At 41.6% G+C, this 18,871-nt stretch overlaps 2 protein-coding genes across 2 annotated transcripts in view; both read right to left on the bottom strand.

The window, feature by feature from the left end:
• neb (nebulin) overlaps positions 1-18,871 on the bottom strand; it is a 291,693-nt gene that overhangs the window by 101,521 nt on the left and 171,301 nt on the right. The window lies entirely within an intron of this gene.
• On the bottom strand, positions 2,746-17,281 carry lonrf2 (LON peptidase N-terminal domain and ring finger 2). The gene is made up of 12 exons (XM_034694642.1): positions 15,583-17,281; positions 9,879-9,997; positions 8,818-8,940; positions 8,556-8,729; positions 8,059-8,284; positions 7,419-7,518; positions 6,792-6,906; positions 6,293-6,414; positions 5,891-6,077; positions 5,655-5,789; positions 5,185-5,334; positions 2,746-5,065 (listed from the first exon to the last, which is right to left on the bottom strand). Exons 1-12 carry the CDS (start codon positions 16,331-16,333, stop codon positions 4,907-4,909), a joined length of 2,361 nt encoding a protein of 786 aa, XP_034550533.1. The 5' UTR covers positions 16,334-17,281; the 3' UTR covers positions 2,746-4,906.

Here is an 18,871-nt window from a genome sequence, read left to right as displayed (position 1 = left end):
AGTACAGAGAATGTTCTTCTACCTGCTGCGAGCAGAGTCTTCAATGATTTCGACAGACTGAAAATGTAGAGCAGTCTGAATGTGAAATTCTGTGAAAGGCGCAAAAATCTCAAAATCATATTCCTCTCAAGCAGCATATTCAGGAAGTTTAAATGCAACATTTCAGGGATGATAAATTGAGATCCCTCTTTGTAGTTGTGTTCCTGGATGTCAATCACAGCTAAGCTTACATAAAGAGATTTATATAACTTGAAAGTAGTGTTAAAACGAGTGATGTTATACATGGCTGTGTTAACGGTGTTACCTCAGTACATTTTGTCTCTCAGGAACGTTAAATAGGCCGTCCTAAGAAACGGATTTGAAGCTGAATTTGCAATCTGGGATGTCTGCCTCTGTGTTTATGTCTGTCTCTTCTCTCCTCTCACTGCAAAACCCTGAATGAACTCAATGCCCTTACAATGCAACTCACCTCTTATATCATTGACAAATTCTGCCCCCTTGTGGCTCAATAGTGCTACTGTGTCTTACACAAAACGAGAGATATTTCCAAAAACAGAAGCATCCTGAATTCTTTTTGCCCAGCAACAGTCACACTGAGCCGACTATATAAAACACCTTCAGCCTGAGGAGAGCAGGAAACAGGAGGACTGTACAGACACCTAACAGGACTGCAGCCTTGTCTACTGTACATGTGGGGGAGTGAGAGGCTCGTTAGGATCCAGCCTCCCTGACATGTTTCAGGTAAATTCTGACAAGTCAAACCTAGTTGAGTCTGTCAAACCTGAAACCTCAGGTTGATCACCTCAGGCCTCCAGGTGTGACCTAGATTCTCATCAGGTTTGGCCTACTGGGTGCTTCATGTTTGACTTGTTGTGGAAACACGTCATTCCTGCACATGCAACCACAACACATCCAGTGTGATCAAATATGTGTCCTGTAAAAGTGTATTTACCTCATTAGGGGTAGATGTAAAGAACATATTAACATCTGGGTCAGCTTTTTACCATCCAGGCCTCTTCAGGTTGAATTTAAAAAGTATACTTTTCTTTGATGGGAACAAAATCCATTCAAAGTCCCTCTCAGATGTCATAAAGATAGTTATATTATAGGAAAACTCACTGCATGCTGATACTCCATTGCACATACTCTGAGCTTTTATCCCCCTACAAACCTGGACGCAGTCTGAGATCCTCTGGCAGTGCTCTGTTAGCTGGTTAGCCAAGGACCCGACTGAAAACCAAAGGAGACAGGTCTTTTTTAGTCCGAGCCCGTACACTCTGGAACAGCCTGCCAGAGGAGATCAGACTTGCAGAGTCAGTCCCTTGTTTTATTTAATTTTAGCTCTGATTTTAAGGGTCTGTTTTATAAGTCTGTATGTTTTTAAGTTTTTATTTCATTTTATTTCACCGCTTCATTTTGATTTGCACTTCTTTTTGATTGTATTGCCCACTGTGAACCACTTTGTTACCTGTATTGAAAAGTGCTTTATAAATAAAGTATTATTATTATGATTATACTGTATATGGTGCAGTTTTATTTCTTGCAGCTCCTTAGACAGCCTGAATCAGTTACCTTTCCTCTACTTGCCCCACATCAATGATTCATGCATTTAAAAGTGAACCAATATGTTGTGTTAACTTGTGCTTCAAGGTTTGAGAAACTGAACATACCATGAGTTAGGAGAGAAAGCGTGTTGAATAATTTTGATAGACATGCAATGATGCTTTAATTTCTCACCAGCTGGCAGCAGTTTTCTAGCTACCTTTATAGCCTTAAAGGATCTTCTCAAAAGTATAACAAAATATTGGTATTTAGAAAGTTACAGCTGCGAGGAAAAACTTCCTTTTAACAGGCAGAAACCTCGAGCAGAACCAGACTCATGTTAGACAGCCATCTGCTGAGACCGAGTTGGGGTTGGATAGAGGGATAGAGGAGAATGAGAGACAGAGGGAGAGGTGATAGTGATGAGACGAGTAGTAGAAGCTGTTGCTGGAACGTCCACAGCAGGAGGAACCTACGAGACAAGGGAGCTCAGGGACTCCAGAAAAGTCTATGATTAGTAACTTTAATGGGACAGGGAGAGTTAAAGTAAGTGATGAGGAGGTTGGGGGGAGATAGGATCCCAGTGTGCCTATAGCAGCATAACTAAGAGCTGGTCTAAGCCTGATCCAGCTCTAAATATAAGCTTTATCAAAAAGTAGAGAGTGTGTCTACCTCCCAGACCCTGACTGGTAGATGATTCCAAAGGAGAGGGGTCTGATAACTGAAGGCTCTACCTCCCATACTACTTTTAGAGACTTTAGGTACAACCAGCAGGCCTACTTCTTAATGCATTCAGCTTATTTACTTTTATACCTTGTCTTATACTGGGGAGGGGATTTATAGCTTTTAAGGTATAGTCTTATATTTCTTGTTACTCTGCTATTGAGGGAACTGCATTTCATCTCTTTTCCTATGCAGTCACTCAGAGAATTGAGTTGCTGATTGAGACTCACAAAGTAAATATCAGAAAGGACCTCAAATACATTTTTCTGCAGAAATGACAGGCTGATGGTGATTTCTATTCACATGCTGTTGATTATTCAGATCATCTAAAGACATTCTTTACACTTATTGAGAGAAAGTAATTGTGTTCATTAAAAGTAACTTATATCAAAGTATTTTGTTCTTTAATTTCCCAGTTTATGTGTTCACAAGCATTTATATAATATGCCCGGCTAAACAAAAGAAGGTCAGAGACAGAACTGAATGTGTTTTTCTTTATTTGCAATAAAAAATAGGTATAAGATCTCCCTTTACAAATATACCAGGGAAATGCAGCACGTTGTGAACCCCGCCCCACGCGTGGTGAGCGACTGACTGCAGTGGAGTCACAAACATCTGGAAGGACAGAATTATACAGAGAAACGGTGCATTTACATGCACATCAAGACTGGAATTACAACCAGACATCTCCTGTGAAGACATTTGTGATTTAGATCGTTTTTCACTCTTTGGAATAACGAGATTTCTAAATGTTTGATTTCCTTTTGCAAGTCACTGAAAAATGTGGAATCTTAAGCACTTCACTGACACGTCTATCATACATCCATCCTTTTGAGGTACACCATTGAATTTGTATCAAAATGAGACAGGTTTGCATTCAGTGTTTCTCAGTAAAACAGACTGGATCCTCGTGGAAACTTTGCAGGACTACGTTTGGAGTATTTTGAAAAACCAATCATTCACAACCAGTTTGGAATCTGTTGACACATTGCTACTATCATGATGTGGTTAACAATATTAAACAAGCTGCAGAGAAGTGGAAACCTCACTCTGGAAAAAGATAAAAAACAAATGGAATAACATTTAAAATCATCGCTCTACAGCGCTCCTAGTGGTCCAAAACTCAACCTTCAATTAAAGGTTGATGCAGATTTGAGTTTACATTGTGCAGCTTCGCCAACTTCCTTTGAGTCATGCTCACAAATTGTGACAAACATAAAGGTTTTAAGTTCTTCAACTGATCAGCAGTTGGTGACATTTTGCACAGAGACTCAGATTTATGCCATTTAGGGTAAAAAGAAACATTACATCTATTTTTCTAATTTTGTACAAGGAGGGAAAATCATTATGTTGCTTCCAGGATACACATGATGCGTTTGATTGAGAAACACTGATGTTAACATTTACTCTTTACCATTTAGCTCCAAATGTGAGCACTGATCGCCCAGCAATGTGCATGTAAATGTACTGAAAGAGAAAACAATAGAGAGATGGATAGAGGGTGAAACGCTCCTTAAATAAAACATTACAAAGGCCTCCGAGTTACATTGATATACATATAAAATCACCCAAATTAAGATTTCACCATACACTTACACTTAAGGGCATAGCAGAGAGAAAAACAGAAAATAAAAAGTACACAATCAACCCCTAAAACTAAGTCTGTATCTGAAGTCCCAGAGATATGCTACAATAGGACAGAAAGTTCCAGATCCAGTCAATCTGGAAGGATGCAGTAGTATCTGCATTTCCTAACTGCAACTAGAGCTTATGAGACAGCCCGGACCTTGAACACTTCTTCCTTTCAAAAACCAAGGAGAGAGATGCAGTTGTAGAGTTGATCTCACACGTTATAGTCTGTTTTTTTAAGGAGACAGTCTGAGGTACGAGCCCACCACGATGTGAGGCAGCGGATTTGGAGCTCCAGGTTTTGTGCACATGGATTTCGGCTCAGTCAGGAAGATTTTCGAGAGAAGCAGCTGTAGCACGTTTCGCATACAGGGATCTGACCTCATGTGCAACTTGCTGAACAGATTTTGTCAATGTTTGAGAAAAAGAAAAAATGTCCTCCTACTACAGAGCAGTACATTCACTTTGTGTGTTGCCGTCATGCCAAGTGTTTCTGTTTTTGCTTCGTCTTTCAGTGATGTGAGTTTCTGTTTGGACTGCACCTGTTCACACTGTCAGCAATGGATTCTGGACGCCACACGGCTCTGTGGCGGACCACCTTCTGTTTCAGCTGATGAGAATACTCGTTTGTTTAATGCAGAAAAATCTGTTCCTCTTGAACCTTTTTGCTCAAACACACGGTCTTTTTTGTTCCTTCATAAAAAAAAGTTGGGTGGATGTTGTGTGAGGTGACAGCAGAACGAGAGGAAGTCGCTCACTCGTTCAGAGATGTGATGGACAGATGAGGCAGGCGGGCTGAGTGTTGGATTTACAGAGACTTAGCCCACCTGCTGCTCTGAAAACAAGTGACTCTCTTCCTCCTCTGTGGGTCTGAGGTGATTGATTTTTAGTAAATGGATGAGTAAACACGAGTAGAAACCAGAGAATTGATCAGTCAAATTCAGCAGATGAACGACCGGACAGCTGATGAATGAACTGCTGAGCTGTGCGGAGGCTCGAGCTGACGCCCCGATCACCGCGGCCTCTTCCGTGTGACGAAGATGAGGACTCTACGGATGGCCATGAGACGGTCCTTGAGGGAGGTCATGGCGAGGATGGTGAGCTGGGCTCGGTTCTCTAAGGGAAGGACAGCGAGGAGCCACCAGCACCAGGCTGGACCACTGGGACTCGCCTGGAGGAGGAAAAAGATACATACAGGTCATCTCCTTGTATTAAGGCATTTTATTCTATACCAGATTATCTTAAGTCCACTGTGAGAGTAATGAACTCATGCGTCTCATGTTTGCTCACCTGTGGGTCGGTGTCTTTGCTGGGGAGGTGTCCAAAGTGGCTGAGGATCTGGCTCTTCATGTTGTCTTTCAGAGAGGTGAACCAGCTGTTGGCCTGATCGTACACGGCATCATGCAGCTTCTGAAGCTCCATCAGTTCATCCCCCTCCACCTGATTGAAGACATACACATATTTCATTATCTACTTTTTAAACACCAAGATGTAACAATCTCCAATCAAAAAACTTAAATCATAAAGTCCTAAACATCAGCTGACAAGAAATCGTGCTCATTTGGAGAACTGAATTTGCCAGAGACACAGGAAGGAGATTTTGTCCTCTCCCATGCTCGCCTGTCACAGATTCGCTGCGGGCTAAAACTAGTTCTCCTTCTACAGCTTGTGACATTTCTTTGAAAGCAGCCTGATGGAGAGTGTCTGAAATTTCAAGCTCTAACTGACAGCACACCCACAAGCACTTCCACTCCACCCACCTTCTTGTCTTCCAGGTACTCGATCTTGGCGATGTTGTAGCCGTCTCTCTGGCCATGACTGAGGACCTTGAACCGCGACACGCCGATGGTGTCGACCACTGAGCGCCCGTCGGGAAAGAACTTCACATCCCGCACCTGAAACACAAGACATCAAGTATTAAATCTGATCTGAGCTGCTGTTATTTGTGAGTGAAGATGACAGTGACACTCTAAACCAGCTTTCAGAACGGACTCACCTGTAACATGCAGCCGTGGTCAGCAAAGCCTTTGATCTCATCGGCTATACACATGCCGAACTGCTTGGTCCCCGTTTCCATGGAGCGACGGATCATGAGGCGGTAGCGGGGCTCGAACACGTGCAGCGGGCAGGGGATGGTGGGAAAGGCCATGGTGCACACAAAGATGGGCACTTCCTGGTTCAGGCTGCAAGGAAAACATTTCAAATATGTTTAAAAAGTCTGAATGCACTTCAAAACCATTTACACCTTCTGCCTGACGAGCAAATTTAATCCGTGTTGGCTGTTCAGGGTTAGGAGTTTAATGTTTCAGCTACGAAATGATAACAACTGTCATCTCATTCATTATTCAAACACTGATCACATGAATAATTTTACATAAACCACTTATATGAAACTCACTTCGACAGCTCCTTCATCTCCTCTTCATGGATTTTCCTCCTCTCTGCTAGCTCGTCTCCAAGGTAGCGCTGCAGCACTTCTTCCATGAGTACAGTTTTGTTGTATCCCCTATTGGCCAGACACTGCAATGACAACACAAATAGAACTCACAGGTCAGATATTTAAGATATTTCAGGGCTAAAATGTTTTTATTTTTATTTTCATGAAATGATTAATTGATTATTTGGCCTTTGCAATCTCTGAAAATAAAGGGTAAAATATCCTTAGCTATATTTAACTATTTGTTTTATCCAATCATAAGAGAATTAGATTTGAGAACATGGATAAAAGGACTGATGTTATTTTGTTTTTTATTGATTATAGGCTTTAAAAATTGAGAAATCATACAGTTTGCTACTGATAAACCTAATTTACAAAAAAATGCACTGCAACAAAATTCACATAAGTCCTAATCTTTCTAAATATGAAGCATATATGACTTCCTGAAATGTGTATTTACCTCAGACAAATTCTCTTTGCACAGAGGGCAGTTGGGGTTGTGGTCCAGGCAGCGCTCCAGACATTTGAGGCAGAAGGTGTGTCCGCAGGGGGTTGCCACCGGCTCGTAGAACAACCTGGAGGGAAAAACAAAAAGAGCACATGTATGTGTTAGGATCCTGCAGCGAGCCCAAAACACACCGACTTCTGGTCCACTATATTTGATACTCTCTGAAGAGCTCTTAATATGTTGTTGCTTTCACCACCTTACTGGTTAGGCGCTTAATCCTTTTTAAATGGAAACGTGTGCGTCTCCTCTGAATCACAATAAATGGGTACAGGGCGTTTTACAATGTATGCAATTGGAGAAGATGAGGTTCTTACAGAAGGGATCTCTAACATCCTTTAATGAGGCTTGGGGATTTTTGTTTTATTCTATGCAGATGCTCTGATTCATTTTTATGCAACATCATTTTTTAATGGTCTGCAAAAATGTAATAAAAACTGCAGCTATTAACCTCACCTTTTAAACACTAGATACATTGTTAGTTAATTCCTCATTACTTGTGTATTAGTGAATGTAACAAAAACATGCATTAACTCTTAGCTTCCTGAGTCTGTGGTGAAGCGTTGGACTGTGCTCACTCACCTCATGCAGAGCGAACACTCCATGTCTCCACTGTCCAGCAGCTCAGCGGGAACCGTCCTCCCTCCACACACTGTTGGGGTCTTGGAGCTGCTTACCTCATCTGTACAAAAACATCACAACATCAGGACGCACATTCCTCAGCATGTGTGCTCACTTCATATTTTTTTTATTATCTACAGTGGAGAGACATCAGATTTCTATTTGGAGCAGTGCGTCTCGTGACTCTGTGACTCTGTGACTCTGTGACGCTCCCACCGCAGACCTTTCTAAGTCGATTCACGTGGCTAATTTTCTGTTACGCTTTTCGTTGAGTCGTTTGGGTCAAAGATAGGATCAGGGCAACTCCATTAACGTAATAACACTCCTATTACTCAGTAAACAAAGTCAGAACTTGTACTGCTGGTTTGTTTTCTTTGTATTGCATCCTAAATCGATTATGTGATGCATCCTTGGTCACGTTGAGGCTTAATGTGACATCATCTTCAAATTATCTTCAATCACGTTTAAGCTTTGTTGGCTTTTCATGACTACTTTGAAGGCTCATATTTCCCAGAGTAATGTGTTTCCTGACATTTGAGCACATGTTGCTCATTTCATTAAAGCAATGTTTCAGTTGATTCTGATTCTCAGATTCTCTTACCAGGTCTGAGCAGTTTAGAGGGAGTGCTGAATAACGCCGAGGGACCATCTCCACTGTGTTTCCTCTTTAGGCCACCAGAGGGAGCCGGCAGACCAGCCAGAACTCCAGCCAGGCTTTTGGTGCTTTCCTCCACTGCAGCAATGTCTGATTTACCGGGAGTCGCCGCAGACAGTCTGGAGGACGAGTCGTCTGCTGGAGCACTTTTAGTCACGCTGAACTCTGAATCCTGGAAACAGAACACAGAGACGGATTTGTTAGCTCTCAAATCAAATTTTAAAGGTTTTTCTTCCAGGGACAAATACTGGGATTCCTAGAGAAAAGGCCTTTTAACCTTTGTTTTACAAGCTCAGTAAAATGATCTCAGATAACCCCAGACTTTATCTTTTTCCCTACAATCACTGAGTCTGACTTCACTGATAAGCGACAACTTCCTAGAAAACATACATCAGAGGAGAACCAGGCCATATTCCAGTGTTAGAGTCTTGTTGTTCTGTTACCTGTGAGGACGTTGAGGAAGAGGAGGAGGAGCAAGGTCTTTGTGTAAGCGGTCTCAGCGATCTGAGCAAGGCAGGGGGTTTGATGAGGCGGGTGGCCATACCGCCCTGGAGAGGGTGCAGAGGTGTCGGCATGTCCTCATTCTCAAACACGGAGGAGAAGAGCTCACTGAGAACCTGCGGGAAGAAAAAGAACGGATCATTTAAAAACTGTTCACGACACAGAGACAGAATTGAGGAGTCTGAAACAGGAGCTTTTTCTTACCTTCTGAGCCTCCAGTTTGACTTTGGTCCAGTCGGGGTTTAATGCCACACACATGAAGTACTCCTGCAAGGCCTCGTCATTTCGTCCTGCTTTACTGAGCGCAGTGGCTTTTAGACAGTGAGCCTAGAAAACACGAGATGTGCAACAGTGTTATTTATGCAATCCAGCGTTTTCACCTACATGCCAGACATCCATTAACCTTTGTTGTATTTTTATCCATCAATGTCGGATATAAAAAATACTAGATAGAGGGCGCAGACTTAGACTAATGGAGGACACTGCTCCAGCAGTAAGCAGGCTCCAACCATGGAGAACATCAGGAGTCCAGTTACAGACACTTTCTCCTTAAAGTCCTAAAGATCTTTGTATTTTGTTTTTTGCCACTGACACAGTCAGAACAATCTGCAACAACACAAATAAAAATTCTGCAAAAACTGATATTGAGAATGAAGATCTTCGCCTGAGGCATTGCCTACATTTAATGTCAATTGTTGTAAATATCTTTGTTGTTTACTTAATTTGAACATGTTTTTTTTTTGCAATTTACAAGTTATATTTGCATTCTATGTTTTAAAAATGGTTCATAAAACATGCTTTTGTTTTTCCACAGTTAAAAATCTAACTTTTTCCTATTCGGTTTTAGTTTTTTTGGGTGATTTTAGGTCTAGTGTGTTAATACTTCATGTCAAAATGAAAAAATAACTGCATAGTCACACTTGTGGGGTTGTGCTGAAAAAAATGACACCAAACAAGGCAAGGTAAAACAGTTTTTAAGGGGAAATATAAATCAAAATGAGGCAAAAACGGCCAATTATACCCTAGACCTAATAGGGTTAACATAAAGGCAACATAAAAAATGTGAGGGGAGAAGAATGGAGCCTAGAAGAGCAAATACTTGACATAACAGGGTGACCATGGAGGGAATTAATCCTTCTAATGTTCCCAAAATGTGGAAATCTTTTTATTTTTGCACAGAATAAATGTAAAAGTTAATTCAAAGGAGCTTAAATGTTGTGTTATGCTGACTTTCTTTTACTTTCATGCTGCAAAAAGTGTCTCACCTTCGTCCAGAGAGGTTTCATCCTACAGAGGCTGCTGGCGTCCTGCACTGCCTGACTGAAGTTCCTCATCTCCATGTGCAACTCGGTCCGTTGACACAGCAGTCGACCAGAAGAGGGCACTGTACACCGCAGAAAGAAAAAACACACACATCATCAGGTCAGTGAACGAAACCACCAGGGGCTGGGCGAGCTGTTTCTAGGTCCAGCAGAAGTAGGCCAACAATGCGACATGAGACCTATTTTGTGTATCAGAATGCTATGTAACTTATGTGGTGGTAACGGCTGTGATGTCGGTCAGGTCAGGGGACAATTACCAGACGTTTTTTTTCCTGTTATACAAGCAGCGGCTGGACGGCTGCAAACAAGGCCACAGACACATTAACACCAAACACCTAACTGATTGTTACATAAGCACCTTATATACCCAATTTGGGCTTTAGGCATGTCTTTTCATCAGCCTTAGGTCAGGCTTTTCTATTTCAGGAACGCAGAAGTTCCAGAGTGATATGTGAGTTTTATAAAAGAGGAACATTTCGGAAGTGGATGCTGGGGAACGCCAAATATGGTTTCATTTAGGGCGGCTGTTCGGTTTTTGAGACTCTCCTCTTTTTTGATACCAAACCTGCCCACCCTCTCAGGGAATTTATTGAATTTGCCTCGCAACTTTTAAGACTAGAGACTTCTACTTTTTTTTAATTTCTTCATATATTGAAGCAAGGACGCCACATACTACACCATGTAGTCCTAATTATTTTACATACTCATAGGTGGGCTCCTTTTAGCACGGACAGGTTAAAATGTGGAGTCTGTAATCTGTTTCTTCATCTGTGTTAGTCATGAGTCTAAATTTAAAATAACTTGCATAACTTTTTTCCCCTCCATAGCTGAAAGTAATACTTTTGAAATATTTTGGAAACCATTAACACAATTTATTACACTTTCCTCCCAGCTCCAGAGCTAAACTTATTTTCCCACTAGAAATGTTACGTGCTTTAGCATTTGGCACCTCCCGGTTGGAACTTTGGATCGTGAAAAACCTCTGGAAGGTTCTTCAGGGATTGGTTTTCCACACGCTGGAACGCTCATCTTTCCCTTATGATTTGAACGGGAGGTGAAGAGGTCGACGGAGCTGAGTCAGCTGAGAATTGAGCCTCAAACGACATCTCTTTTTCCCTCTTCGCTACTGCTGGAAATCTCTTACGAGATTCTCAATGCCACCGTCTACTGACAAGAGCCAACAGAGTCACAGGCCGGTCTACAGCCTGGTTTGTCATATTCACTAAGTTGGGAGTGTCCGTGATGCTCTGCTCTACCTTAATACTAGCTGGCAGTGCGACTTCTATACTCGTCATATCCCCACTTTCAGGTCCTTCTTTATTCTCTGTTTGTTTGTGTGAGGAAACCATGGACACTGGGATCATACTGTAATTATTGTAGTAAGACGAGAGGAAGAAGGAGGAGGAGTAGCTTGTCTCTTGGAATTGTAACAAATAGGATACTAACAAATGGACCAATCACAGGTCTTTGCGTTGGATCAACCATAGACTGTATAAATAATGGACGTAGAATTTGTGATGTCACCCATCTGTTTTTGAAGCCAATAATTGGTGGCAGCCATATTGGAAATGCTGAACTCAACCTAACGTCTCTTGAGTTTGTGTGAGGTAAAGAGGCGGGCTTTGAGCCTCCTTGCCAACAGCTACAGTGTTCCCGCCTTTTAGTCAAGTCATAATGGAAAACTCGTAATCTTAATATCTTTGAAATTGCCACATTATGAAAAAATTTACCCTCTCACAGAGAAATAAGCTATCCAGACTACTCTTGTTTTTTGTACCAGGCTGTAAACATGTTTAATTCTGGTGTAAAAATCGCCTTTTTTGAATTTGTGTATGTGGTTTCTGGTACTTCCAGAGCCAGCCTCAAGTGGACATTTGAGGAACTGCAGTTTGTAACACTTTAATTCTCACGGTCGGAGGTTGCCGCTTGGTTTCAACCCATTCTTGTATTCATGAAGATGTGCACGCCAGCTTAAAACTACACTTCTTCACGTGTGTTTTTGAGAACGAGGCAGGCCTAAAGTCACAGCAAACTTTAACCACTAAAGTCGTACAGTTCATCCCAGACTTCAAGAGGACTCCGTGCCAAATTTGTTAAAAGAAATCCCCTCCAAGCGTTTCTGAGAGTTTGTATTCATGAGGATTTGGCAGGCAACCCATAACCACATCTTTGGCCTGTGGTTAATCACAATAAAACCATGTTCATTACTGGCTTCTGATACCACTTTCAGATGTGGGAGAGACAGGCCACTAAAAGTACAGCATGAACCTCACATGTGTAGACAATTTGCTTGTGTAATGTATCTTAATGTTGTGGGGAAATTTTAATTATGATGCTTTTAATGCATCCTGTCTGTGTCTGAGCTCAGAAACTCCAGATTTCAGCTGTATTCATATATTTCCTCACATTAGTGAGGCTTCCTTGGTATAAAAATGCTATTCAAAGACTGTATTTCTTTCCTATACACTTGCAGCTCTACTATTACTTAAGCCAGGATTTTCCAAAACAACATATGATCTCCATTACATGTTAATAAAACATAAAAAACATGTCACCTCTGTACTGTAAGGTCATCATAACAGCTGTTTGATACACGAGAGAGACAGAACCCTGCTCCACGCAGAGGAACTACTTTCATCAAGGTGGTTATGTGACTGTATTGTATAAGAAAACATCCTGAGGGCTCATGAGCTCAGAGTCCTGATGCATAACAGACATTGCTGATGAGAAATGTGAAATGTTTCAAGTCCCCGGTTAGACGTCACACGGGCAACAACAACACGATGTTGGCAGGTTTATTCAGTCCTGTCCTGGGTGTCTCTTTACAGTATATCGGGATCTGACTCCGAGAAACAGGAACAAACATGGCAGGAAGCCGAAGTCAGTGAAACATGACTGTGTAACTGCATTAGCTCAAGCACGAGTAGGGGAATGCAGTTCCTCAAGATGGATGCTTTAACAGAGATATCCTCAAGAGATAGAGGTTATCTCGTTTGGTGGTTTATCGCTGCCTCTGCCTGTGTCTGTTGGATTTCTCTTTCTAGGGCAGATAGGACGGATGTAACTGTGTCCTCAATTTCAAGATATCACAAGAACAAAAGTGTCATGGACCTGTGACGGTATGAAACTGTAAGCGTAGTTCTGTATCAGCTACAGTGACGCAGAGCAGAGTGAAGTGGGAACTACAGAGAGCATTGTTCTGTCAGTGGTCTGCTCAGCACCTGCGATCGTGCCGAGGAGGAACAGAGAGATGCTTTTGATATTGAGGACGATTCAATCTGATGTGTGGAGGCATTTCGGTTCGTCCTATACAGCTTTATTTTTCTACAAACCAACATGCGTATCAAGAAATGAGCAGACATTTCCAGACTGATGTGACTGTAAATGTTTCATCTTTTAAAACAAACTAATTTGCTTTGATGCATCATTCTGATATGTAGATAAGTCAGGCAGGCCTGTAGCTATCAATGTTTAAATCTAAAATCTGTTGTTTATTTGATTGTCTATTTTAGCCGTTTGTATTCTTTCATTGCTTGTTTGAATCATTTCAAACCAAGCGGCAACCTCCGGCCGCGAGAATTGAAGCCAATGCAAAGTGTTATTAATGTTTTTATTTTAATTTTCTTTAATATGTGTTCATATACATATGTGCATAATATTGAATTTGTGTACATTGGTATGTGTATGGTATATTTATCTCATTAGATGAGTTGTTATGTTCACTGTTTTTTGCTGTCAATAAATCGTCAAATTTATGTTTTTTGTCTGAATTTGTTTTGTCCGTGTTTGTTGTTTGTTTGTTCTGCTCTGTCTTTTGTTTTTTATTCATTTTTTTATTGTGTTTGTAAAAAAGAATAAATTTCAAATCATCATAAAAAAAAAATGCAGAAGTGTTAAAAACTGCAGTCCCTCAAGTGTCCATTAGAGGAAACCACATACACGCCAATTCAAAAAAAGCCGATCTTCACAGCAGAAATTAACATGTTTACAGCCTGGTACAAAAAAACAGTGTAGTCTGAATAGCTCTCTCTCTGTATGGCGGTGAATTTTTTCCTAACGTGGCAAATTCAAAGTTAAGATTAAGAGTTTTGCTTAATTAGGGGAACAGCTGACTTGACCGACAGGCGGGGACACTGTAGCTGTGTGAGAGGAGGCTTAAAAGCCCGCCTCTTCAACTCACACTACCTCGACAGAAGTAAGTTGAGTTCAGCCATTCCAATATGGCTCCCGCCCAAGATTGGCCTCAGAAACAGATGGGTGACATCACGGATACTACATCCATTATTTATACAGTCTATTGCTACCCTTCTTTTATTTGCTTAATTTGCTCTCTATCTAATAAACCTGCCTTGTGTTATCTTGCTAAATACTGAAATCTCTCCAGTAGTTTGTAAAACCCAATCAGAATATATCTATATCCGTTTCAGTGTTTCCCCGTGTATGTAAATCAAACGCTGGCAGGAACCCGTTTTGCCTAAATGGCACAGGTTGGGTAACAGCTGTAGTTCTGCTGACATCATGAGCCCATTACACTCGTCCTGCATCACAGATACCAGAAGGCTTCCTTCTGGGTTTGTTGGGAAAACAGTGAAAAGCTGTGAAAGCGCTCTGTCCTCGAGTCACCCAGAGTCCTTCGCAAGACAGAAGGCGTGAATCAATATTGATCTGGGGGAGAGGAATATTTGAAAAGTTGCCATTTGAATCCTCCAAATGAACAAAAGAGACATACCAGAGTGCATGAGTGTATTTCTTATAACGTCTTAAGTCAATTAATGCTTTAGTATTACAGCATGAGTTTGAACATCTGATATCAACAGCTGCGCCATCACCTTGTGTCACCCCTTAAGCCCTTCATGACCACAGACAGGAAGCAGATTTTTTAATGTGCGTCTCTTATATAGGCCAAAGAAACGAGGGCGGTTCAATTGTCTTTAAGGGAATCAAACCCTGCAACATGAGACCTGCCCTGAAACACCGGCACTATTAATGTAAGAGGACAGAGCATTCTGTATGTTGGCGCAGATAGGTTCCCAACACACTGCAGAATTAAATGATAATGTTCACCAAGATGAATCCCTCTGCTGAATTTGCTGTGTTAGCCCTTAGTGGGGGTTTTATCTGGCTTGAACCCCGAATTTACAGGAGTGTTATCCAACACATCCCAAACTGGCTGCTTATGAAACCAGCAGCAGCAGCAGGGGGAGGGGTGAGCTGAGGCTGAAGTCTAACAAAGTGTGTCACTGCTGAGGAATGCATCCATGTTGCATCTAAACACGTTGAATGTATAGAAATTGTATAAAAGAGGAGGAAATGTGAACTTATATAAAATGTGTTACATCACTTCCTCTAGCCTGCTTTAATAAGACTCCCCCAGACTCAGACAACATGATGTAAATGTGTCATTGGGAATGAGATCTGTATGTGTGCTGCTTAGGTAATGATGAGGTTTGGTAAGTCATATAACGCCTGACCTCAGCGCAGTCTAGATACAGTGTCGAGACATGCGCCCCCTATCGGTGACACCGAGAAGCAGAAGTCTAAAGGAAAGTAGGTCAGCTATACAAGCACCGCAGTTAGAATGCATAACGTGCCACGGATTAGGAAGAGAAGTGGAATTAACATGACATGTATATATTTTATATCTTACCCAAATCTACTGCTGCATTGTACTTCTCCAAGGCATCTGAGAGGTTCTGATTCTTCCACGATAGCTCCCCTTCTATCCAGAATTTCCTACATTTGCTCTCAGTTGCAAATAATTTATCCAGCAGGCAGCTGAGAACAACATTCAACCTCCTTCCTTTTGCTAGTCCATCTTTTTTGTTCAACTTCTGCTTGCATTGCACACACTCCTTGACAGAGTCATCGTCCAGGCAGCGTTTGCAGAAAGTGTGTCCACACTCCAGGGTGGAGGGCTCGTGGAGGAGACACTTACAGAGGCGACATGAAAACAAATCCAACACTTCATCCTCCACGACATCCCCATCAGTCTCAATCCCATCCTCCCCATTACTACTAGTGTTCTTCACATGTCCATTTAACGCCCAGGTGATGCCCAGCTCTTTCTCGCGTAGAGTCCGAGCGATGGTCTCCACCAGGAGGGGCAGCTCATCCGGGCGCAGCTTCCCTAAACTGGCCGCTGTGCAGTACGAGTCCAGAGCCTCAGATATCCGCCCTGCACGGGCTAAAGAGTCCGCTTTCCTCAAGCACAAGCCTCGGTCCGGTTGCTGGAGGTCTGCGAGCTGGGAGCTGTAGATCTCCGCGGCTAAGCTGTAGTCCCCAGCCCGGTTCGCTTCCTCTGCCACCTCCAGCATCTCAGGGCAGATCCCCGCAGCTCCAGGGTGGGTGAGCGGGTGGGAGAAGATTTCCCCCAGGTGTTGTCTCGCACCTGTCTCCATCTTCGTGATGGGGAAAAAATATGCTTCTTGAAGATAATTCACTGACAGTCTGACTCCCAGAGGTGCTCAGAAATCATCGCCTTGGTACTCACTAACAGATCGAGGCTGATTTCACTGAAGGCCATTTAGAACTAAGTTAGGACTCATTCGAGTCATACGACCTTGTTAGTCCGAGTTAGTCCTCATCTGTGGCCTCTCCTGCGATGAAAACCAGCAAACGTGGTCCCTTACCAAACACACCGGCTCTGGGTAGAAGGTCGGTGTTGTTACCTCCCCCTTTCGCCCCCTTCACAACAAGGAGGCGGTCTGAAACGGTCTACAGCTTGGAAACTTTCCAGGTAATGTCACTTATTTAGATGTTTAGATATTTAGATAACACTGAAATGAATCTGCAGCTGTTTTATATAAAGAGTTGAGAGCAGGTGGGTGAAGTCCTGCGCGTTAAGCAAGTAAGAAGCTTAATTTACATTTGGCTTCACTCTCCTCTGAGGTGAAATATAAACACCCAAATTGGACAAACACAAATTGAAGAGTAGTGTCCAGTTAAAGAAAGCAGGATATGAATAATCCAGCAGTGCTACTTCTCTAGAAGGCTGTGTTTCCTCCAGTGAGCCGCAGCTGATGGGGCTGTTTGTTTTTTATGTAAGCACTAAAGCCGAGAGCTAGCTAACATCTGAGCTAAACGCTGACACCTATTTCCCCCCGTTTGAACTCCAAAAACAACTTTTTCCCACCGAATGTCCCAAAACTTGAACGTTTCCACGACTCCAGATGTCATATCTCTTTCTCAAAACCCGAAAAACAACCCCGCAGTGAAAAGAAAGCAGCCGCTTGGGTATTCCATCTTGGTTTCTAGCCAGCTAGCTTCTCCGGCTAAAGGTTGTTGCTTCTTCGGATTTCACGCATGCGCATCACTTCGCCGAAGCAGACGCAGAGCGTCACGTGACGCACGAGGAGCCTTCCCATTGGTCGGCAATGTGGCTCACTTATATAACGCAATTATATTGTATAACCTCTCAGACGCAGACAGAGAGGTATAGGCATGTCTGTGAGTTTCACCAAAACAAGCCCTAATTCAACGTTTTTACTGTGTTTTTATGCTTCATATCGCTGTAAGAGACATTCAGGAGTATAACGGTGATTCTACTTTTTATGTGTGACCTGAATTATTTAATTTATCCCAGGTTAACCCTTACTTCCGGCAGTGAGATTGATTCATTGTTTATGTAATGCTTTATATAAGCAGCGTTACACATCTAGTTTGGAGTATTTTTTTAATACATGCTTAATACATGTCATGCACTAGATTTAACATTTTGAGCCATAAATAATCTGGCAAAGAAGTCTCCAGTCATCTGGATTAGAACCAAACTCAAATTTGCTGGTGCTATTCAGCTGTGACCCAATTCAGGGACCGAGATTCTCCACATGACCCGGCCCACAAAGTTGGATCCCTTCAGACACGCTGGAGGCTGAGCTGATCCTGCCCCCAGGAGCAGACTTTGCTGCTGACAAACCACATGGGGCCCCAGGCTCAGACAACATACTTAAATGTTATATAGCCCACAGAAATATGTTCCTATCTTTAATTATGTGGTCTGTTTAATTGAACAAAGTGACCCTGGGAATAAAAAAAATGAATGCAAACAGCATGCTTGACCTCATATTGAAAAATTGACAGAAGAAATAATATATAAACATACAAATATAATAATAAAGTGCAATTTGTTTGAATTCTGATTATTTTATTTGTATTATCATATGCATAACATTTTGTTTTTGCAAAATAGAGTATTCATGTGTGACAGACAGTTTTATTTTCTAGATCACCAGAAAATGAACTACATATCAGGAGAAAAAAAGTATTTATCTTAAGATAACAAGATAAGCTATTCCAGATTTACATGTGAGAGAGAGCAGCCAGACAACAGAGTAGATTAAATGTATGGATGCATGTCTGCTCAGGTCTCCCTAATATAGGTCATTCTATAGCATGCAGAATTCTTTGCAGGAAATTTATTTTGAAATGATTCAATTTTATTCGCAAACTTTTGCACACACACGCAAAAAAAAATCCTGGTGAAGGGTAATACAAATTTTAATTTATGATAAGTTTCACATCAGAGATTAATCATAATATTAATGCCTGTTAAATCAGAAACAGAATCAGAACTACTTTATTTATCAAATAATATTAAAAGAAGAAGTAATTAATAAGACATAAATACAATGAGAATAAATTCAGAATAATGAAAATAAATAAAAATAATACAATTAAAATATCAAAAAATCAAAATTAAACCAACTGCACAAAAAAGAAAACACAAGTTGTACATCTGATTTCTTTAAAAAACACTGCGAGAAGTTGAGTCCTTTCTCAAATAGCTTTTAAAAATTTTTTTTTGTGCAATCATAAGAAAAAAAAGTTGCAATAATTTAAATTCCTCCTTTCGCTCTGATCTTTCTTCCTAGGAAACATGACATCCCATATGAAAAATGCTGCTGTGACTTATCAGAGGGTCGCCCTGCATGAAATCA

The sequence above is a fragment of the Notolabrus celidotus genome, chromosome 10, assembly GCF_009762535.1.
Source record: "Notolabrus celidotus isolate fNotCel1 chromosome 10, fNotCel1.pri, whole genome shotgun sequence".
Taxonomy (NCBI): domain Eukaryota; kingdom Metazoa; phylum Chordata; class Actinopteri; order Labriformes; family Labridae; genus Notolabrus; species Notolabrus celidotus.
This window is presented reverse-complemented; position numbering and strand designations above follow the sequence as displayed.